Raw genomic sequence first — 25,269 nt, forward strand, 5'->3', positions numbered from 1 at the left:
TAAAAATGAAGTGAAGGGATTCCATTTCTTGCCTTAGTCATTACTGTCAATCAGTCACAAATGAGTACACTTAATCTTATTGGAAAAATTCCAAAGGGTCCTTGGAGACCTTATTGATTTTGATTACATTGTTTATATACCTATCAGTTAAACCCTTATATTATCATTTAGTTTTGGTAATGGGGAACAATTTTGCCCAAAGCAAATCTCAAGTTTCAAGACCAGTCATCACTTGACTCAAATGATTGTCATGAAACTACTGTTGGCACAGGGATGCTGGATGTTCACAGCTATCCATGGAGAGAAGTACTGAGAGGCCTCTACATAGATCAAGCAGATAAGTGCCGAGAAAAGGCAGCCCCACTACAGGAAGCCCTCCCCCCCCTTCCCCACTCTTGGGTTCTGGTCTGAGGCCAGGGACTGTCCGGAGCTGATCTCGGGCTCCCATTGGCCGCTGTCTTTTGTGACGTCACGATCATGATGAGAATTGATGATCGGACACGCTGATTTCATTGTCTGAGGCGGCAGTGGAGACCCAGGAAAAATCTCGCGGAATCCGTCTGCTCTGGCCCTGGTTTCATCTTGGATCCTCTGAACTCTTCCGTGACCGCACCACGCCCGAGGTAAGCGCCTAACCTGGGTGACTGTGAAGGGCAAAAGAGGACTTTCAAGACACTGGGATAATGTACCCAGTAGGGGGCCCTTGGGTCTGTGGCCTAAAGAAACAGCCAATAAATTGGTGCGGCTTCTTGGAAGCCAACTGCCTCTACCCTCCCAGCAAAGCCCAGCAAGAGCGTGGAATTAGAAAGGAGCTGAGGATGAGGATACTGTGGGTATTGCCACACAGTGCAGGACCTTGCTCTGAAAGAGGGCGATGGCTGGGACTTACTATTGGCCCGATAGTGAGAGAAACTGGTGCCTCTGCTTCTGAAGAAAGGACAAGATTGAATTCTACCACTTCTGGATTTCACTGGACAGTAGATTTCTCATAGCCCCACTCAAACGCACCGAGGACGCTGCGCCTGCGCATAAAAGCACTCTGATTAGAGGGAGGGGGCGGTTCACTGCAGGGAGAATGGGCAAGGAGATTGCGCAGGCGCCTTTTTTCCCTTTAGCTGGAGGGGGTGGGGCTGAGCTCTGTCAGAACTGAACAAGGGAAAGGTTAGGGATTTGGCCTTGAGATGTTTCAGGTGCACTTTGAAGTGAGAGGATCTGCCATTGGTCTTTGCATCTGGCCTACTGAGTGTACTCAGCACCAAAATGAACCTGATAAATTTGAGAGAGCAAAATACTTAATTTCCAGAAACTTAGGTTCTATGTAAAGGAAGGAACCTGAAGATTTTGTAGACTAAAGTTCTCAGATAAGAAACTGTTTGTGTTGGGGGGCACACCAATTTTTCAAAGAATTTCAACTTTCAACCTTAAAAGAGTTTTGATTCGATTTGACATTCAGTAATTTTGCGCATCGGGAGATTCAAAGAAATACATTTTACCCACCTGTCTTTTCTTCATCTTAGCTCCATCTCATAAATCTTCAGCCTTCATCTCAGATCCTTTCCTTCTCTCTTTTTCCTGTATGTTTCTGCTAGAAATATCTAAGTCAAATGTTATTTTAAAGAGACTTTGTCTCTCCTTCCTTCATTGGGAAGGGCTATGTCAGTCAGCTGTTTCGAGAAACAATCTGCCCATCTGTCTTTGGTGAAAGATTGTAAAGTAGGGTTATTAGTCTCCCACCATGATCTCATCTTTTTGTTCCCATTTTACAGGGAAATCTGGATTTTTCTCCAGTTTTTAAAATGAAGAGTTTGCTGGCAAATTTTCCTTCAACTGTCATCTCACGACCATTCCTCGCTTACTCCTTGGTTTCATCTCTTCTCTCTACTCCTCTAATAACTGAAGGAGCTTCCTAACCAGTGTGCACCTTTGCTCCAAATACTTGATTCTCCCAACAAGACCGCTTGTCTGTGAATACTACTTCAATATTATTTCCTCTATCTTCTTATCTGTAATTCCAATTCAGACTCCACATAAATGGCAAAAATCTAGCCCTTTGGAACAGCAGCACTTATTTTACTTTATTCTTCACTATATATCTCTTAATGTTTCTTGAACAATTTTGCTTGAACAATTGCTTCTTTAATTTTGCTTCTCACACCATTGTCACCCCCTTTACCTAGATTACCTTTTATTCTACATAATTTAAATATTGTCCATCTTTGAAGCTCTAGTCAAAACACCTTCTATAAACACCTTTCAAGTGTGACTATATAGATCACCTTTCCTAAAAATTTTCATATCTGTTCTTTTATTTATCACTTTCTTTTACCCTGCTGTCTACTGTGTCACTGTGCAGCAGTCTCTCTCTCTCTCTCTCTCTCTCTCTCTCTCTCTCTCTCTCTCTCTCTCTCTGTGTGTGTGTGTGTTATTATGTACTCTTTAACTGCACTTTATATCTTTAGGGGTTGGGAACAGACCAGCTAGTTCTTTACCATCTTCCCACACACCTAGCTGACTAACGAAAACAGCTATAGACATTTAACGTCTTTTTTTCCTTAGAAAACAATCCCCTGGGGAGTTAAGTAATATTGCTTTGTACAGAACTGTACACACGTAGCATTTTAGTCATCATTAGTCAGGCAAGGACTCCTCTGGTGACTAAACAAGCCTGACTGTGAGTCACAGCAAAAGAATAATAGAGATACCTGCTGCATGAGTGCTTTTCAAATATGCCGTGTCCTCGGAAACACGACCAAAGGAACATTGCCTCAGAAGTAGTTTAGTTTGCAATTCTTTTCATTGAAAAGACACTAGTTAAAGATATTCCATCTCTCTGTGCTTCTTTCTGATCACATTGTATCATGCATCCTTTCTTGAAATCTATTATTAATCACTGTTTATTGCTTGTACTTTTAATTGCTTTATTAAATTGACTACCCTTGATAGTTTCTATTTGATAGTTGAACATCATGATGGTCATCACAGTTGTATATGCATGTTATATCTCTTGGGATTAAACCTTCATTGTTCCACAGAGCAGTACTTTTGCTTGAATGACAGTGTAGTCATAGTTTAAGTATAGAGGTTTTTTGTTTGTTTTTGTTTTTAACGGTTTTCTTTTTTCAATTCCTGCTTCTTTTGAGGCACCATTCTAATGTTTAGAGTATTTGTGGTTTGAGAATATAGCTTAGAAACAATTCAGAAGGACATTACAATTGTTATTATAATTTAAACTTTTAAAAATCATTATGATATGTTTTTATAGGTGAACTATGAATGTTGTTTATTATTAGGGAATTTCCTTTCTCCTTGATCTTTTCTCCTATTACATACATTATGCAAATTCTTTCAAAACAGTTTTAGTTTATAGACAACAACTATAGTAATTAATATGATTCCATTAGACATTTATTTGCATGCCAGTGGACAGAATGATTCACTTAGGCAACTTTGAATAAAATATAGGGCTTAGGGTTGAAAATGCTCTTTATTTTACATAGCTTAAAAGATCAAAGATGAATGTGTCATTTGTGCTTTAAGGTTCATCGTATGGTTCTTATATGTAGAAAAAACAGATTGTTTTCTTTTTCCTTTGAGTTGTAAAATTTGAACTAGGAGGGACTTCCTAGTGATACGCCTGTTCTCTCATCTTACATGTCAGGAGTCTGAGGCCTAGAGATGTAAAGTACTCTGCCAACACTAGTACCAAACATTGTGCATTTTCTCTACATTATCCTAATCTTAAGTAGTTTATCGTTTTTTAAACCATTTAACTTTCCTTGAAAACAGCTTCTAATATTATTTTCCATTTTAAAATTGAAACACTGGAGGCTGAAAGTAGTTGACTTGCCTATGGACCATACATCTAGGACTCCCATGTCACCGTCAGTACCCATGTGTCTATCCGTTTGACTCCATGATCATTAATTTATCCGTTAGAAAGGTACTATAATGAATTCTTAGTGGAGACATAATGAAGATCCAGGTCTCTGGTATCCTGGCCCATTGTGGTATGTGTGTGTGTGTTGTATATTTTCCATGAACCATAATACGTGTGTGAAGTCAGACTGAGTGATGTATGCTTATATTTATATTAAGTATTTTCTTAAAATAAAGTCTTGAGCTGCAGAGATGGCTCAGTGGTTAAGGGGTTAAGGGCATTTCTGTTCATGTAGAGGACCCAGGTTTGGTTTCAAGCACCAACATGGCGGACAACAGTCCATAACTCCATTCCCCAGTTATTCAGTGACTTCTTTTGATTTTTATCGATACCAGACCATTGCAAAGTATACATGTATACATGTAAGCAAAACACACATAAAATAAAACATCAATAAATCTTTAAGAAATACAGTGTTTTAATAATAAAAGATGATATGAAATGTTGCATAAAATTATTTTTTAAAACCACTGAATTCATTCACTTTAAAAATTGCCTTGCAGAAAAGATATTTGTAAACAATGGAATCCTCAACATGATAAAAAATTGAATTGCTGATGTTGATTTAATAATGGAATCACTTAAAATTGAAATTAGTGATGGTATATAATTCCATTGAGTACACTATATTTAGACACGCTGCTCTTGGAAGTAAAAGGTAATAGGTAATGAATCTAGCGTGATACAATTACATATATGTATGCAATTGCAATTAATGAAAAAAGAGGCCATGAAATTGAAGTAGAGCAAGGATAAGTATATGGGAGGGTTTGGAGAGAGGAAAGGAAAAGAGAAATGTTGTAATTAAATTACAATCTCAGAAACAAACAAACAAAAATATTTATTTATACCTTAAAATGAGCCCTGCTGTAACAGCTATAGGATCAGAGTACTGAACAGTAGCCTAGTAAAGTTAGACCCCAAGTTTGATCCCCAACATTACACATACACACACACACACACACACACACACACACACACACACACACACACACACACAGAGCTGGAAAGTGTAGCGTATTCAGAAACTGTTACAGGCATCTTGGAACCTTTTCAGTCATCAGTAATACAAGGCAATAAGGTAAAACTCATCTGTATAAATAGTCTTCCTTGTGCCAGCTAGTAGAAAAACTGCCTGGATTAAACCACAAATCTAAATACACTGAAGTTGGATACAGGGTATTGTACCATGTCAGTCAAGCCAAGACTACATTTATGTCTGCCTTATGTAAAGGTGTACAAGAGTAGTTGCACTACTTTGTTGGTCCTTGTTGTTTCACAGCTAATTTTATGGCCAGCTGAATTGTTCTAGGATCTTTACTCCCTTTATTTGTCAGCGTGCCAAAAGTTCAGGAAACTTATCTCCTTAGTTTTTCTTCTTCTTGAACTGGAGAAATTTTCCTTTGCTATATGTCTTGAGTATATGTGACATACATAACCCAGAAGGCATTTCCCCCATGTAGACAAGTATTTTTGGGGTGCTGTTTGTGCAAGGTCTTGCAATTGCTAAGTGACATACCTTGGGCATAAAGTATGGTGTTATTCTAAACTATGCACTTCAATGTTGAAACCTACTTTATTTTTCAAATGTTTATACAAGTATACGTTTGTGTATATGTCCACTAAATTCTCTCTTTCTGAGTCTGTAAAGTCTATGGCATTTCTATGTTTTCCCCAGTGAATACATTTTTCTTACATATACATAAAGCTGAGAATTATGAAAAAGAGGTCATTGTGTGACCCTTTAATGGCTTTAAATGGCATAATGTAATAGATTCATATTCTTTACTATGTCAAAACAACCAATGGTGAATACACTTCTTCACTGAGTTTATGAAACAATGTATTAGAAGATTATATACTTTCAACTGCAGTAATTTATTGCTTTAATAATTTCCTATTTGGTTAGCTAGATCTACCTGTTGTATGTTTTATGGTAGAACAGCTGCAACATTTGAGAAAGTAATTATCTGATTTCTATCTTCAAGGTAGCTATGCCCTTTTGTAAACTAACTACTATTTGTGTCAAAATCTTCATGAAAGAGGATGATTGGTAGAGACCTAGGAGCCTGTAAAATGTGGAAGAAAAAATATGTTCTGTATTAGTGGGAAGTATTACATTAGATATCCGAATTTTCAGCCTTGACTCATCTCTCCTAGTCTAAGATGACAATATAACCACTTGAATTAGTTTTAATATATGTTATTTATTTCATTTAGACTTTCCACCCTTAAATGTATTACTGACATATGGTATCACAATCATGAATGTATTGAAAAAGTCTGTGTTTACATTATTTCTAGCTAGGGAATAAAATGCTTCACACTTACCTCCAACATCATTAAGTCATTTATTCTTAAATTTACTTTTCTAGTTGTGTTTAGTGTATTTGTGTCTACTAACTATGTGATAGTCAAAGTATGTTCCATGGAATGAAAATATGGGAATTACATGGAAAAGTCTTAGAAACTGCAAATCTTTCACCCAACTGCAGACAACTGGCTCAACCTCTGTAGTTTAGCTATATCCCCCAGGTGGTCTATATTCAAGTTAACACCTGGAAATCAAAATCAGATTTCCTTCATTACCTAGACTTATGAGAACTGGTTATCATAGACAACCATTTCTTTTTGTCCACTTTCAGAAATTCAAAGAAATATGTAATAAAATATTTTCAATTGTGTATTGCCTGGCTAATGTATGTCAGCTTCCTTCTATCACAAAGTTGATATTATTTCATTAGAAGGATAGCTATAATTATATAGTAAATTAAATTGTTGAGTCTAGATGAATCCACTTACTTTGATGATAGTAATGGCCTCACTGTTTAAATGATACTTATTACTTGACTTACAAACAGAATCAAAAGAGTGTCACAAAAAGCATGTAGATAGATGTATTGGGGTTTTCCCAGATTTATTCAGTGGAGAAACTAAACAGAGTTCCTCTTGTTGCTTAGGTGTAGTGCCATAAATTTTGTGGTTTAAGATAATATAAATTTGAAACTGTGGAGAATAGTATAACCCTAGCACTTGTAAGGCAGAAGGAGAGGCTGAAGAATCACAAGTTTGAGGCCAGTACTGGCTTCTTAGCAAGATCTTGACTGGAAAAAAATAACATAAATGCATTATGTTACGAAATAAATAATTTTCAAATGATTCTCACTGGATTAAAATAATTTTGTCCATATAATTTCTATTTTTGACATCTCTAGAGAAGAACTCATTTCCTTGTTTCTCTCAACTGTTGGAAGTTATCCACATTTCTTGTCTTACAGCTTTCTATCTTCAGAGGTGGCAATGTTTGATTAGTTCTTTGACAGTTCATCATTTTTTGTCATCATTATATGACTCCATCTTCACATTTTAGACTTTTGTGATTATTACATTTATCCCATTCAGATAATGTAGAATAATTTTTATGGTTACTGACAACTAATATCAATTCCATCTACAACCTCAAAAATAAGCATGTATAAGCAAAATCATGAAGTATTGGTTTTCCTCTTCTTGGTTTATTTCACTTAGCATAATGTCCCCCAGTGCTATGTTGTTGCAAATGGCGAGATTTCCTTCTTTGTTAAATTTGAATAGTATGTCATTGCATAGCTATGACACACTTCCTTTATTTAGATATTCATTTACAGACACTTAGATTGAGTCCACCATATCTTGGCTACGGTGAATAGGTGTATAATGACAAGGAAGTGCATATATTAATTTCATTTCCTTGTATATATGCTTAGTAATGGCATTGCTGAATGATATAAGAGTTCTATTTTTATTTTTTATTTTTTGAGGGACCTCCATACTGTATTTTATAATGGCCATACAATTCTAGCTCTTTACCAACAGTTTGCTTGAGTTCTTTTTTTCTTTGAGGGAAATAAATCTGTTTCCAGTATTTAGGTAAGAAAAAAAAAGTGTCTATTTGTATATTGTTCATTCACTATAATTTGTTTGCTTATACAATGTTACTTACTAACCACTAGATGGTGTGCTTTGAGGTATTCTTCCTAAATCCTAAAGAACAGCTTATGTACTGAAAAGTTTTTCCCTCTAGGATTTTGTAGGATTACATAAAATCAGGAACAGGAGATATAAGAAATCTGGAGTAAAGATTTGGATAGTCCAGTTCTTCCTATCAAGACAGAATTACCCTTAACTCTTAATATAAGCTGTGAAAACAGGATTTAGTAAACATTAAAAGAGTGTTTAAGGAAAGAAATATGACATGAACTTTTTAGAACAAATTTTATCCACCAATAACATTTTTTTTTCTCAGACTAGAGTAAGAAGAGAAATTGGATGGAGTTATATGATAAATCAGTTTGAGAGGGGATTATTAAGAACATAGTCTCAGTATAATAGAAGGTAGAAAGGCTTTACTTGCAGTGTTTGTTTAGGCACAACGATATAAAAAGAAGTATAACTTAGTCGTGAAAAATGTATAAATTAAGGGGCTTGATTAGTTTATCAGGCTGTACTATGAACCACAAGAGATTAGTTTCCTATATTCCAAATGGGGGTGGGCTATATATTTATTGTGTGAAATCAGAGCTAAATAATCATATTTCCCTATATCTTATTTATGTTTCTGCCTTGTGCTGGAGTGTCTGTTTGAAATAATCTTTCTTCTTTTTTATGATAAGTTGAATATTCTTACCCAAATATATGAAATATCTTTATAGTTTATAGGCAGTTTAATTTTATCATTAACACATGATAAAGGCAAATGTCTTTAAGGCTGATTTATTATTATTTACAGATCATTCTGAGATCAAGGGCATTTACTTGCTGATACATTTTTCCCCTTTGGAATAAACAGTTCCTAAATTCTTCAGAATTTAAACATTAGAACTGGACATAGTGGCTTATTTTGGTAATCTCAGCACTCAGGAGGTTAAGGCATGAGTAATGTCATGAATTTTAAGCTAGGTTGGGATATATAATGAGTTCTAGGTTAGTCTGTGTTACAAAGTGAGACTCTATCTTCTAAAAACAAAAAGACTCAAATATTGGAAATTAAAATATAAATGTATCTCTGTAGTTATTTGTATTTTCTTATATATTTTGTAGATCATTACATAAAATTGTCTTACAATTTGTTCCTGTGCCATGATGAATGTAAATATAGCTTTATGAAGCTGGTAAATATGAATAATTATACAGAATTTAAGTCAGGACATCTTTGTATTCATTGGGTTTTAGAACTACTTGCTAGTTCCACAATCTTAAAACAGATAACCAAACTCTTAGACATGAACATCCTCAACTGGATAGTGGGGATATAAGACATGTCTCCTAATGAGTTTTCTTCACAAAAATACTTGCTAACCTATAATGTGGTATGTAAAGGCTGTTTTCTAAACTTAAAAAAATATATATTTATTTTAATTTTTCAAGGCAGGATTTTTGTCCTGGAAGTAGCTCTGCAGAAACGGCTGTCCTTGAACTCACAGAGATCCATTTGTCTTTACCTCCTAAGTGATGGAGTTAAAGGTGTGTACCACCACGCCCAGTGAAATGGTGTTAATAGTCTTCTGTTAATGTTTATGTCACCATCTAGTCATCCAGATTGTGAATAATTCAATAAATACCATTCCTCACATTTCAAGGAGGATATAATTAAGGTGCCAGAATGCAGGATAGTTTAAAAAGACTATTTAAACCACTGCTGTTACTAATCTATATCTATCTATCTATCTCTCTCTATATATATATATCCATGAAGATAAGAAAGCAACAGGATGATACTATAAATAGAAGCTATTTTTAATGATTCATATTGAAATTCTAGAAATGTAAGAGTATATGAATGAAGGTTGAATGTGGTGTCATCTACCTGTAATCTCAGCATTGGGGATTATCCAATTGCCAAAATCCAGAGAAATAGAATGTATAAAAAACAGAAATAGGGTTGGGGGATACATTTTATATACAGGGGATTCAGCAAGAATGAGGGACTTCATTGAAAACAAGATACAAATCAGTGAAGCCACACCTTTTATGCACTTAAAGAGAAAATACAATCTCTGTACTGGGGATGTTGACAGAGCACTTGTCCAGCATGCATGAGGCTCTGTATTCGATATCCCAACACTCAGGAGGTCAAGGCAGGAGGATATAAGTTCAAGGTCAGCCTCCAATATGTAGCAAGTTGGAAACTGTCTCAAAACCCAGAAATGGTGGCCTACAAGATGACTTAGCTTGCTGGCTTTGTTCACAGACCTGACCATCTCTTTCTGGATCCCACAAGGTGGCAGGAGAGAACCAACTCCAGAGAACTGTCCTCTAATCTCCAGGCACATAGGGGTAGGGTGGGGAGGGGAGGAAGGAGGGAGAAAGGGCTAGAGAAAGAATTACAAAAAAACAGTGGGGTGGATTGACGGGGTGGAGGGGAGGTGGGGAGAGAGAATGGGAGGAGAATAATGAGGGGTAACTTCGGTAGGGATGTAAAATAAATAAATAAATTAAAACCAAACGTTTATTAAGATGAGTAAATAAATACATACAAGTGTAATGCAATGTAGTCCTTGGCTACAAAGTGAGTCTTTAGTTACAGAGTGTGTACAAGGTTAGCCTGGGATACATGAGAATCTGTTTCGAAAAATTCCTTATCAAAAATATGATCCTACTGCACGTACTGGCTTTGTGGGAGCCTAGGCAGTTTGGATGCTCACCTTACTAGACCTGGATGGAGGTGGGCGGCCCTTTGACTTCCCACAGGTCAGGGAACCCTGATTGCTCTTCAAGCTGATGAGGAAGAGGGACTCGATTTGGGGAGGGGGAGGGAAATGGGAGGCGGTGGCGGGGAGGAGGCAGAAATCCTTAATAAATAAATAAATTTTTTAAAAAAGAAAAAAATCAAAGCAAAATACAGTTCTCCTTATGCAAAAGAAAAATATTTCAGAAATGTTGCAGCAGCAGATGTATACTAACAAGAATATTAAAGAAAGTCCTTTTCCAAGAAGAAGAACATGATAGCGAATTGTAATATGGAGTTCGTAATAGTAAAAATAATGCTGGAAATACATCTGTGGGTAAAAATGAACATACTTTTCAAAATCATAGTAAAAGAGCACTCTATGTTTTTAATGAAGATTTATTGGAAGCTTTAAAAGATATATAAGAAGAAATTGTTTTGAGAATAGAATAAATGCTAGTGAGGGAAGAAATTGAAGTATATCAATGGAAGATTGTTATGTATGAAGTTGTATCATATAACTTAACATGGAAATAAGTTAAAAAGATATACCATTGTCTCCAAGTAATTAACTAAAATAAGGAAACAAAGTGATGAGCCAATAAGTTAGAATCACAAAAAACATTTAATGATTAAAAAACATAAAAAACAAAGAATAGGTAGGACAAATAGGAGAGAAATAGGAAATAATTAGAAATATTATACACTTAAGTTCAACCATATTGATATTTTGTCAGTTGAAAACTGTCAAAATATGCCATCTAAAAGACATAAACTGCCTACAAGTAACTCACTTAAAATAACAAGACACAGACAATTGAATATAAATGAATGAAAAATGTACCATGAAAAGGAAGGCATATTTATATCAATATATTAGGTAAAGAGAATCAAAAAAGAAAATATATTATTAGGAATAAAGATGGCCAGTCTCATAAAGGGATCAGTTGATTAAAAGAACATAAAAATCTTAAATGCTTTTTATCAACTAATAGTACTCTAAAATTTGAAACAAAAACATAAAAAAGAAATAGACAATAACACAATTGTATTCTGAGCTTAACACGTTTTCTTAGTATTTGCTACAACTTGAGTCAAAAATTGACTACTTAGTTGACTAATACAGTCCACGAAACAATAGCAAAATACATACTATTCTAAGATGCACACAGAAATTTGATCAAAGTGGACCATATTTGGGGATATAAAACTGTCACGAAGAGAAAAATGAACTCATACAAAGGATGTTCTCTGGTCATAAAATCAATAATTGAAATATGTGAGAGAGCTCTAAAATTTTGAAAAAAAAACATTGCACTCACTACAAAGAAAAAAGAAGGAATTAATATTTAAAGGCAGAAATGTATTAAACTTAGAAGAGAAAAGTAAGAATTTAAGAAGACAAATTGCTATCTTTTAGAAAAGACTGTATTATATGTAAATGTATATAGGACTTTTAGGCAGAAATTCAATGAATTAAACATAACTATTAAAATAATCCAAAGTAAGTTGGGAAATACTCCGGCTTGTTTTCCCAGACCTATAATAGTCTGAACACAAAGAGGTAGATGTAGGAAGATCTGGAGTTCAAAGTCACTCTCGGATACATGTGATTTTGAAGCCAGCCTGAGGGAAAAACGTACATAAATTTATCAAATGTTACAATACCATGTTTCTACATAATTAAGTCAACAAGTTGGAAAGGAGGTATCAAAAAACAAAATATCAGTGTCAAACAGTAGTTAATTAAGTAGTATATATGTTTAATTATCTCAATATATTGAATATCAGTATACTAATCACTCTAAAGGCATTGATTGCTCTTTTTAAAAAAAATCTCAACCCTAGGCCAGCTGGCCTTGGTGAGTTCCCGATAGAACATCCCCATTGTCTCAGTGTGTGGGTGCACCCCTCGTGGTCCTGAGTTCCTTGCTCGTGCTCCGTCTCATTCTGCTCCTGATTTGGACTTTGAGATTTCTGTCCGGTGCTCCCATGTGGGTCTCTGTCTCTGTCTCCTTTCATCGCCTGATGAAGGTTAATATTCATGAGGATGCCTATGTGTTTGTCTTTGAAAAAGCATGGGATAAACCCGGACTAGCTGAACATAGCGGACAATGAGGAATACTGAGATCTCAAGAACAATCGCAGTGGGTTTTTTGATCCTACTGCACGTACTGGCTTTGTGGGAGCCTAGGCAGTTTGGATGCTCACCTTACTAGACCTGGATAGAGGTGGACAGTCCTTGGGCTTCCCACAGGTCAGGGAACCCTGATTGCTCTTCGAGCAGATGAGGGAGGGGGACTTGATCGGGGGAGGGGGAGGGAAATGGGAAGCGGTTGCGGGGAGGAGACAGAAATCCTTAATAAATAAAGAAAGAAAAAAGAAAAAAAAATCTCAACTATCTGCTTTATAAAAAGGGATCCACTGTTTGAGGGGCTTCTGGCAGTGGGACCAGGATTTATCCTTGATGCATGAGCTGGATTTTTGAAGCACATTCTCTATGGTGGGATGCCTTGATCAGTCTTGATGCAGAAGGGAGGGCCTTGGTACTTCCTCAACTTAATGTGCCTGGTTTTGTTGAAATCCATGGGAAACCTTCCTCTATCTGAGAAGTGAATGGGGGGAGGAAGTGAAAGGAGGGGTGGAGGAGGGAACTGTGGTTGTTATGTAAAGTAAATAAAAAATAAAATACAAAGGATCCACTTTACATTATAGTCACAGATTAGAAGTAAAAGGGCAGAAAATATCATATTGTGACACAGTTATATAAAGAAAACTGAGCTGTACGGATTAATATCAAGCACAGTTGAATGCAGGTCAAGGCATAACACAAGGAAGTAAGATGACTTTTAGAAAATGACTATTAAATGAAAGTTCACTATACCAAAATATATGACAATGCTAAAAGGTCCATGTGCTGAAAAACAGGTTTCTAAAATATATATGGCCAAACCTGATATAAATAAAAACAGAATAATTCCATAATTATAATTGGTGACTTGATTAATTCAGTAACTGTTTAAAAGGATAGTCAGAAAAATCAGTAAATATATAAAAGGTTCAAACAATACTATGAGCCAATGTAACTTAATTGACATTTCTAGATAACATTCGTGCAGCAATACAATACATAGTCATTTAAGTGTACATGGAACATTTAGCAAGAGAGAACACATAAAAATTAATTTCCTAAGTAATTTCAGAAATAAACAAAAGCAAGAAGATTAGTAAGGGAAGCAGAATTTTAAAAAATGATCATACATGGGCAAGTCTCCTCCTTTCAATGTAATTCTTAAGTACTTTCTCTGCTTACAAAGGAAAAATCAAAACCAGAAAAATATAATACTAAACTGTAAACAAAGGAACTTTGAAAGTACCTTGAACTGAATGGCAACTTTAAATTGTTCCCACAATTTGCAGGACATGAGTGAAATGCTACTTAGAAATAAAAGTGTATGACAATAATTGCATATATTTGTGAAAAGTAAATCTCAAAGCAATGGTATAAGAGCTTTCTTAAGAATCTGTGTAAAGTGGTATTGAGTCCAAACAAACCAGAATAAAGGGAAGGGTAAACAGGAAAGAGACAGAGCAGAAATTAAGCATAAATGTAAATTAAGATAAAAATGTTGAGAAAAATCAGTGAAATGAAAAACTAGTTCTTTCAGATCGATGTAAGTGATAAACTTCTTGCCATGCTCACAAGTAAGAGGAAAGAAGCACATTACCAATACTAAGAAGGGAAAAGGTAAATCACTGCAGATTCTATAGTCATTAGACAAGTATAAAGGAAATGGAATAAATAAATTCACACTTTTGAATTCAGCAATTTATATTAAATGAACCAAATGCCTGAAAGATAGAGTACCAAAACTCATGCAAACGTAGATAATTTAGGTAATATAGAAATGTAATTTGTAGTTTACCACTTCACAATATGACAACCATGGCATTATTTTTCACATTTGTGTGTGTGTGAGTGTGTGTATATGTGTGTGTGTGTATGTGTGTGTGTGTGTGTGTGTGAGTGAGTGTATGTACATATGTGGAAGTTAAAGGACCGTTTTCAGGAGTCAGTTCTCTGCTTGCACAGTGTGGGTCCTGGGTCTCTAACTCAGATCTTTCGGCTGGTTGGCAAACACCTTTATCCTCTGAGTTATCTTTTGAACCTGTATAATTAAACTTGGTAATTTTTAAACATTTTATTTAAGATAAAATATGGCAGTTCTATATGTAGAAATAGGAGTGGCGGCCGCCACTTCCCGCCACCCAGCTAGCTTTACCCGAAATAATTACAAATGGAAACAGTATTCTTTTAAACACTGCTTGGCCCATTAGCTCTAGCCTCTTACTGGCTAATTCTCACATCTTGATTAACCCATTTCGAATAATCTGTGTAGCACCACAAGGTGGTGGCTTACCAGAAAGGATCTTAACCTGCGTCCATCTTGGAGAGGAGAGCTATAGTATCTGTCTCACTTCCCTTCTTCCCAGCATTCTCTTCTGTCTACTCCACCACCTAATTTTCTGTCCTATCAGGCCAAGCAGTTTTCTTTATTAATTAACCAATGAAACTACAGATAGACAGATGAACCTCCTCCATCATCTATATACTATCTTTTTTGAATATATATAAAAAATCTGTTTTATCACTCATTAGCTTAAAACCCACACTAAATAGAGTACAAGGGAACCACAAATATCCCTGAACATATAGAATCTAAAGTTGTGATAATACTTAAAAAGTACTTCAAGTGATATATAAAAAACAAATGCATGAGTCACAACTGGGGTTTATGCTAGGAATGGAGGTCAGGTTTACCATTTCAAAATCAAATAGCATAATTTACCATGTCAAAATATTATAGGACAAAAATATTGTTATCTCAATAGATATGCAAAAGACATGAAAAAATTAGGTACCCATTGATTATGATGTTCCATTTGATAAAAATACAGGATATTTTTATTAACCTAATAAGGGTAGTGTTGATAAATCTGCAAATAACATTGAACTGAATGGTGAAAGTTTTACTTCTTCCCTGTAAAATAAAACACAAGGAGGAAATGTTACTGTTATTTAGTAAAAAAAAAAAATCATGCTGCAGCTCCTACCCAGTGTAGTAAGGCAACATAGAAAAATAAGAGCCATAAATATTGAAAAAGAAGAAGTAATCCTATCTGTGTAAATGGCAGAAAAAAAGCTTCTAGAAGTGATATGTGAACTGTGCAAAGTACTAAAATTACTATGTGTCAATAAAATAACAATAAATAACTAGATATACAAAAATTAATAACATTTATTGTAATACCCTACTAGCAAATAAGAAACACATTAGTATAAATTTAATATTACATGTGTTTGAAACGTGTACTGACAAACAAGAAATCAAATTGTAACTAAATATATTAATGAATTAAGAGGCATAATAGTGCTAACATATGAATTCCATTAAACTGATCTATTGGTTCAGTATAATCACAAATACATCATAGCAGGATTCCAAACTAATTGCAAAATCCATGTGGAAAGGTATAGGATATAGAATAGTCCATTTTAGGCGTAATTAATATAAACAAGCACAATTAATAAAAGGAAAAATATAAATAGGCTTTAACAAAATTAAAACTCCTGCTCTGTGAAATATATATTCAAATGTCAATTAAAATATAAAATTATAACTAAATTATCCCCCCTTCTCTTTTCTCCCACCAACCTGTTCCACATTTCTTCCCAGCAACCAAGGCCCTCCCCTCTGCAAGCCCAGCACCTTATTCCCTCTCAAGTTCTTTTATTTGTTTTTTTAAATTTTAAATCGAAAGATTTTTTTCATACAACATATTTTGATTATTATTTTCTATGCTCTAACTCCTCCAAGATCTTTCCTACTTCCCCTCCTATCCAAATCCACTTCCTTTCTTTCGCTCATTCATGAAAAAAACAATAATCTAAAAGTAACAGTAAAATAAAATAATATTAAAACACTAATTTAAAAAACATTATCAGATAGAAAGGCAGCCTTTAAGACAATAAAGCATACAAAATTCGGTATATGTAATGAGCACTGAAAATTCAATGATGGCTTAAAAAATAGCTAAAATATTTGAACAAGATACACACATAAAATACACAGATGGCAAATGAGTATATGAGTAATGTTCAGCATTATTAGCCACGGGAAAAATGAAAAGTAATGTAACTATAAAAATGTACAAATGACACACCCATTGACCACATTTTCAGTGGTCTTGACAGTAACAAGTACAGATGGAGACATGAAGTAATGTTACCTTTCATCGAATATTGTGTTTGAAAGCATATGACTTAGAGTTTAACACACACTTAAGCATATGACCCAGCAATCCCACTCCTAGATATCTATGCAAAAACACTTATCTGTACACATAAACTCTGAAAGAAAAGAAAGCAAAGTATTGAACACCCTAATTAATATGAAATAAAACATGCTGAATGAAAAGAGCAAAGCTCAGGAGAGCATACTGTATGATACAATATATGTGGGATTGTTTACATGTCAAAATTATCTGAACAGATAGATTAGTGGGTGAGACAAACTGAGGTCACTGGAAGCATTGATGACAAAGAGGCAGCATAAAGAAATTGCTTGCTTGAGCTTATAATATTCTATGTCTTGACTGAAATGATAGGTTTATGACTACATGAATTTGCCTTACTAATACCATATTTGCAAAAGACTTAGTTTTACTGCATGAGATTTAAAACTGAATGATAATAATGATGTATAAAGAGGACAATGTAAATGCAGACATACTTGTCAAAGATGTATGTGGTTTTTTACTAGACTCAACTCTCCATTTTGTAAAGAAAAGCACCAATGACTGACGTAAAATTCAAAATTTTAATATTGGGAAAGTATCATATGTAAATTAGGGATGGATTTATGTACCTGATCCCATTTGTAAAATAAGTTTCAAAGAATGAGTAGCTGTGAGTGAATTTTCAAATAGCTTAAGTAGTGAGGACCCTGGTCTAAATTTAAGTGTGGCATCAGATATATAAGTGCACTGTCATATCAGAATTTATCTGAAATATTTCCACATGAATATAGAGCCTTGGCTATTGGGTACATCTAAAGAAGCAGTCATTTCTAGAAACTGTATGTTTTAAGTACTTCTAAAGCAACAAATTTAAAATATTTATCCATTGCTCTGGTTACTTGAGTATGAAATACTGAGCATAATTTATCTTTTTTATTAACACATTAAGACAATGAATCTTAAACCCAAAAGGGACATGAGAAATTCAATCCCTGAAATTAATTATTTAAGTCCTTATTTATGATAATAGTATAAATATTACATTGTTGAGAATTTGGGGAAAGTGTCCTCAAATTTCTGTTTTGTAGGAACTGAGATTAATTAGTAGATAAGTCAAATTTTGCAATCCAGCATTTTATACACCAGGAACAGTATGCTCAAGAAATTAAGTTTTTTATTGAATAGTAAGCATTTCAGCCTAGGTAGCATTAAGGCTGTCTTATTTCTATGGTCTTCTGAATGCTGGTTGTATGGGAGATGCATAGAGTATTGTGATATGGCTAAATAACTTGTGGTTTCAATGATTAGTCATCCAATTCACACCATATTTCCATGCTAAGCCAATGTCGATGATTCCATGGAACCAATAGCATGCTGTTTTGTTTTTTACATAAAGTGATTATTCTTTAAAAAAAGATCTTTCTAATTATTATTGCTTTGTAAATGGTTAGCAAATTTGGCTGTGTGTTCATTTAATATAAACAAACATAGCTAGAATGGGTAGATCTAATGCCATCTTGTTCTGAATGCTTGTCAAGTTGTTACAGTAAAAATAGCTCATTTGAGCAGCATCTTTTTTGCTACTAGTGATGAATTTAAGAGAAAGACAAAACATTTCTTAGCATTTCCTGTTATCAGTATTATAGATGTGTTTGGTGCTCAGCTGCTTACAATTGAATATTGATTATCAGTGGAGAAGTCTTGTTGTTCTTTATAAGGGTCTTATTGTATTTGGGTAAGTGTAATGATTGCAGCTAGCCAATAGGAATATAGTCCATCCTATATTTAGAGGGAGGTATCCTCACACTTGGTATCACCTGATTCCTGCAGTATAGGCTTTTTGCTGTAGGTACAACTGCACAGGAAAAAGAGTGATTATCCTAGTTATGCATTCATAATTTGCAGTTTTCAAACTTCAGAATCCATCCATGATACCTGGCTTCTAAATCAGTTGAGATATTTCAGGTATTTGACTTCCATTGTCTGGATCTTCTTCTGCTTTTGGTTGAACCATTTAGGTAAACTCAGAGTTGGAAGCCATAATAGTCAAAATTGTTTTTATGGACACTGTCCCTGCCTACTGTCGCAATCATCCTTGAGTGTTTCATCAAGTTGACATCTACATTACTGAACATCCTTCAGAGCTCTCCTGCAGAAAGTTAATGGAGGTCTTTATTTCTGAATGTTCCTGAAAGAAACTCTACTCTCATCTCTCTTGTGACCTCTCTTACATTTAATTTTCTCTAATCAAATCTCTTAACAGTTAGAGATGGACTTGTGTGAGCAAGGAAGAAAGTTAAAACAAAATAGCAATAACATACATAGTAGTATAGGGTTACACTTTATAATTCATTAATTTTTGTTGGATAGATTTACTATTATATGTACTCTGAGTAGAGTAAAATAATTTGTATTTCCATATTAATGAACTTGATTATTCAATACACTCTATACTAGGAAGAATGCTTAGTTTGACTGAGGTTGTTTTGTTGTGGAAGTTTTCCTAATTCTAAAGAAGCTTTTCCTCAGAAAGTCTTTCTGTGTGACAGATTTTTAAATAAAAACCTGAAACTCACTTAATCAGATTACAAGTGTTCCTTATAAAAATACACTACTGTAATTCATCCTTTCAAAAATAGAGTTTGACTTGCCATTTATTTGTGAAATACACAAAGTTCTTAGTCCTTCATATTAAACATCTCATTTATTGGCAGCAAAAGTAAACTTACTTTGTCTAATTACTATGGTATCAGTTCAATTGAACAATACAGAGTTTCCACATTGTTTTAGTAAGTTATACTGATTTTGAATATTCATTTAGATACTATAGTTATTAAAATAATTAGTTTGGTTAGTATTACATACAGCAAAGGAACATTCATGATTATTAACCTCCTCTTTTTTTCTAATCTTTACTGAAATGTTTTGTTGAGCTGAAGGTGTTTGTGAACCCTTATAATTCTAGAATTTGGTTGAAGCAGGAAGATGAGGAATTGGAGGCCAAAATGAGCTACATGAAATCCTATCTCAAGAGCAAAAACAAACAAACAAACAAACAAACAAAATTAAACAGAGGTTTTGTTTTAATATATACTGAAACTCCTTTTATCTCAGAAAAAAAAAAAAAGAGTAGAGTCCCCTTGTTTGCAAGCATGGCTTCTGACTGTTAAGACATATGCCAGATGCTTTTTTTGACGGAGAACAGTGAGTGTCCCTGTTGATAATTGACTGTGTATGGCTAACACCATCTCTGGCTTTACTAGCCATAAATATTTATTTCAGCGAAAACCGTTTTTCCCTATGAACTGACACTAACCAGATAAGAGCATGCCTCTTTTTTTTTGCTTTTTTTCATTTTCTATATTTCTGACTTTGAAGTATGTGCTTTTCTAAGCAAATTAAATGTTTGTATATTTTTTTAGGGAGAAGCTGTCTCCCTCTAGGATACAAATTACTGCCCATTCCCGATGATTAATTTACTTAAATAAGTTGTTCAGCTCAGAAGCACTGAAATTGTATCAAGAAAACAAAAGTGTTCAAATTCTACACCTTCCAAATTTTAATTCCAATTTTCAGAGTATCTTCTTTTATTTTTAGATGAATCTACGTTCTGTATTTACTGTAGAACAACAAAGGATTTTACAGCGTTATTATGAAAATGGAATGACAAATCAAAGTAAAAATTGCTTTCAGCTCATATTACAGTGTGCACAGGAGACTAAGCTGGACTTCAGTGTAGTCAGGGTAAGTATTGAGGTCTTGCACTTTAATTTATAGCTTTTTATTACAAATGATATCTGCTTAATATAAGAAAAGGTATTCAGGGTATGAAGTCCTAACTTTATACACAGCTTCATTTCCCTGGTGTAAGAATACTGTTTTGATAAATAGAGATACCACACAATCATACTTGTTTTCATAACTACTTTGAGAACACTAAAACCCTTGCAGTGTGGACATACCTCTTACATAATCTTCAAACCAATAAATACTGGTAGCATTAATTTTGGGTTGTTGGTTATATGCTTTTTTGAAATGCTCATTTAATCTACTTAGAGCCTCCGTATTGATGGTGAAGCAGATTTTTCGAGGCAATTCCATGTTCCTCACTTTGTTGTTGTATTTAGAATTTTTCCTCAGACATTTAGGATTTGAGCATTTTTTCTGGAAAGTACAATAGTTTTTTTTTACAGATACCTATTTCTTTCTAAGTAAAATGCAAATATTTAGTAGTTGGTGAATGAGAGACAGGCAATCCCAAGGGAAGAAACCATTCTTATTCTGTTGTTAAAAAAATCAGAGCTGCTACAGCAATGAGGTGATAGCAAGTGATAAATCTAACAGAACCAAGGACCGATTTTATTGAATGCATTGGTCCTTTCATGTTTATCTAAACATTCTACAAATCCTTTTGGTGTGGATCCTTAGTGATTCAAAATTTCACAACTTTCCCATTCATGGCAGTCACTCGGCTAATTTGGGGTGGGGGAAGGAATGATATATCTTTTTCCAGTTTGTTTTGCCATATCTTCAAAGATCCCAGAGAAAAGATCTGTGGATGGAACTGTTTCAAAAGTTCTTCTTAAGAACTAAAGTTATATTCACATTCAAATAGAAAGTTGTGCCATTTATTATAGGGAGAAGTATTCTTATTGCTTGAGATCAGCTATAATATTCACATTTCTCTAAAAAACAGAAACATCTTTTATTGATAGCTCTAAATGCACATTTAAATTAACCACTGAATCTCAAAGAAAAGTATTTAATAGCTTTATTAAAATAATAAGATATTTCAAGTTGTTGAGATTGCACTTTATACAATGACTTTTTTCCAAGTGTAATTTTTTTTCGACTTTTCTTCCCTTTTGTCTTAACATTACTTTAAACTAAATTGTCTTCCCAGGTAGCAGTGATGTGGCTCGTCCCTCAGAGTTCATAATTGTCATTGCACTCTTTCCCTTAAAGCTAATTTTATTGCTTTTAAATATAGAGATTATAGAAATATAGATATTTATATTTATACTGAGTATGGAGTGAAAACATAAAACAGTGAGAGTAGTAGATTGCAATTTTTAGAATGTAAGGTTGTGAGTCTAGCACTGTGTAAAGCAGTCAGTTCTCTTCATTCCAGGAAAGCATCAGTGGTACAAAAATGCATTGTTTTGAAACTAAATCCCAACATAATTTTCATTATTTTTTCATTCAAACAAAAGCTCAGCAGGGTAGTTTGTAGATTTGTAAGTCTATGATCTCCCCCAACTTTTGCTGTTATATGTCCAACTTGAAAGAGATCTTCATTTTTAATATAAAGTTATTGTGTTTTTTCTCAGAAGAACTTAAGTCCATTATATTAAATATTTACTCTAAATGTAAATTGAATTTAAAACAGTGAATAAAACATCCAACAAAAACAATCAAAATGAAACAAACTGTGAGATATAGAAAAAGGTATAAAATGTAAAACACGGAGATATGAAAACACTATAAGTTATATAAGAAACCTATTCTTTTGCATGCTAATCTCCCCCACAAAAATAATAAAAATATTCTGACATTAAGTGATGATAATGATTATAGACTGCTGATGGCATTTTAATAAACATTGTATGTAAAGAAGAAATTTAAAGATAGTTTATTTTTAAGATAGAGCTGAAAGAGAATTTTATGACCTCCAAATGTTGGCAACTCAAATCCATTTTATTTTTCCCCATATATAGTCTGTTTGCTAGATCATCACCTTAAATTTTCATTATACCAGTTTTGTATGGCATACGTTTTCTTTTTCATGAATTAGGCATTTGCAAGAGGTGGGCGCTTATATCTGGTAGGCATAAATTTTAGATCCTACTCCTGAGCAGTTTAGGGTAAAGTTTAATTATTGTAATTCATGAATAATGAATTTTATTTTCAGCATTTTAAGTACAAGTATTTCTTAAGTATATAATTTTTCCTTTTTTAATGGAGAACTTGGAAAACAATTGAACTCTTAGTTTTTGATTGCTGTTTCATGATTTCTTCTTCTTATTATTATTATTATTTTCATTTGTTGAGACAGGGTTTCTCTGTAGCTTTAGAACCTGTCCTGGAACTAGCTCTTGTAGACCAGGCTGGTCTCGAACTCACAGAGATCCGCCTGCCTCTGCCTCCCGAGTGCTGGGATTAAAGGCGTGCGCCATAGGATATGTCAGTTATGCTTAATGCATTTCATTACATTGTTTTGGGGATCTCTCTCTCTCAATCTCTCTCTCTCTCTCTCTCTCTCTCTCTCTCTCTCTCTCTCTCTCTCTCCTGGATCAGGAGTGTTGTAATTTTTGAAAATATTATTTGGCTTCTTCAATGGGCTGTTGAGCTGGGGAGCATAATTGCGGCATAGGGGAGGCAGAGCCTGGAGGGTCTTTATAAATTCATGGCCAGCCTATCTACATAGCCAAACCCTGTCTCAAAAAAGAGGTTGCACAAAAGTGTTAACTTCAAAGATTTAAGAAAATAGATATTACCATAAAAAAGCATTAAAACAAACCACAAAGTTCTATATAATATAAAATCTACTTTTGCAGGAAAATACCATCCACAAAAATGAACAAGTCTTTAAGGTTGTGTGGATAATTTAAGTGTTTATAAGCCAAAGGACAATAATTTGATTATATCAGTAAAATAATTGATAAAAAGGTCAAGATATAGATTTTTATTGAAGTTATAATATATTTACATGTCTTCCTTCTTTTTCCTCCCTCTAAGCCTTCTCATACATCACTTCCCATTATACCTCAAATTCACAGCCTCTTTTTTTACTAACATTTTCTGCACACATACTTGCATATGTATAGACATATATTCCTGAGAAATAACCTGTTCAATCCATATGTTACTTGTATGTATGTTTTCAGGGCTGACCCTTTGGCAATGGACCACCAGTTGGTGTGTTCTTCCCAGGGGAAGACTATTTCTCCTACTCTCAGATTTCTTCAGCTGCCTATAGTTCTTTGTATAGGGTTAAGGCCTCATAATTTAAAATAAGCACTCTAAAATCCAATGTCCTGGGGGCACACCTGTAGTCAGAGCACTGGAGAGAAAATGGCTGTGGAGAATCAGGAGTCCAAGTTCACGTTTGGGCTCATAGCATGCTGGTGCCATCCTGACCATCATGAGCCCCTGTCAGAGAAACACAAGCATTAGTGTGCAATGAGAATTCTTCAGGACTTAAAGAGGAACTTTATTGCTAATATTAGGTAGGAATTTTTTTCTTTTGAGTTTATAATCCTCCCACAAAATGTATCCCAAATATTTTATTTCAGTCAGTTGTGAAACAGTTTTGCTGTCTTATTTTAAATTTAAAATGGGTCTTATTTTAAAGCGCCCATTCAAGCAGCAAAGCCTGATTAGGCACACCTGTGATAATCGTGCTAGGGAGGTGGAAACAGGGTGTTTAGAAATTTGTGCTCACTCTGTAGTACATAGTATGCAGTGGAATGTAGTTTAAGATGTGTTCCTTTCGTTTATGCTGTGGAACATTTGTTTAATGATGCAAAAATGTGTTGCATTCTTTTATGTTGTATTTGTTTAACTCTGTAAAGCTGTTGTACTTTGCCTGCCAAAACATCTGATTGGTTTAATAAAGAGCTGAATAGCCAATAGCTAGGCAGAAGAGAGGCTAGGCAGGGCTGGGAAGCAGAGAGAATAAATAGGAGGAGAAAGAAGGATGAGAGAGAAGCAAGAAAAGTAGAAGGAGAGGAGGACGCCAAGGGCCAGCCACCCAGCTACATCTCCAGCTACTGAGTAAGAAGGGAAGACAGACATATAGAATAGAGAAAGATAAAAGCCCAGAGGCAACAGGTTGATGGATAATTTAAGAAAACTGGCTAGAAACAAGCCATGCTAAGGCTGGGTATTCATAAGAAAGAAAAAGTCTCCAAGTGTATTTATTTGGGAGCTGGTTGGTGGGTTCCCATAGAGTAAAAAAACTAAAGAAAAACTATATTAGTAAGTTCATGGATAGTCTTACTATATGATACCCTGTCTCAAAAGAAAAAGAAATTATATATCTAAACTAAAAACAAACTAATAAAATTTAGTAGTTCTATATGTAATTTAAATTATCTTGGATGCATAAGTACAATTAATTTATTGGTACTTTTAAAAATTGGGCTGGAGATATATTTCAGTTGATAGACTACTTGCCTGACATGTACAAAACCCTGGGTTCTATTCTCAGCACCGTGTAAATTTTGTTGGGTGGTACAGAAGTAAGGGCAGCTGGGGATTTGTAGCAAATCCATACAACTTTAATATTATCCTTTGCTACATAGTCTAGTTTGGGCTAGAGTCT

The 25,269-nt window shown here is 34.4% G+C and overlaps 1 protein-coding gene across 1 annotated transcript in view; it reads left to right on the forward strand.

The window, feature by feature from the left end:
* The first annotated feature begins 468 nt into the window (after window positions 1–468).
* The window catches only part of Hdx (highly divergent homeobox), a 119,219-nt gene continuing 94,418 nt past the window's right edge, over window positions 469–25,269 (forward strand). Inside the window, exons 1-2 of the mRNA XM_075957796.1 lie at window positions 469–623; window positions 20,541–20,687. Coding sequence (XP_075813911.1) covers window positions 20,541–20,687 — 147 coding nt within the window. The 5' untranslated portion in view covers window positions 469–623. The remainder of the gene's footprint in view (window positions 624–20,540; window positions 20,688–25,269) is intronic.

This window comes from Microtus pennsylvanicus, chromosome X (genome assembly GCF_037038515.1).
Source record: "Microtus pennsylvanicus isolate mMicPen1 chromosome X, mMicPen1.hap1, whole genome shotgun sequence".
Lineage (NCBI taxonomy): Eukaryota > Metazoa > Chordata > Mammalia > Rodentia > Cricetidae > Microtus > Microtus pennsylvanicus.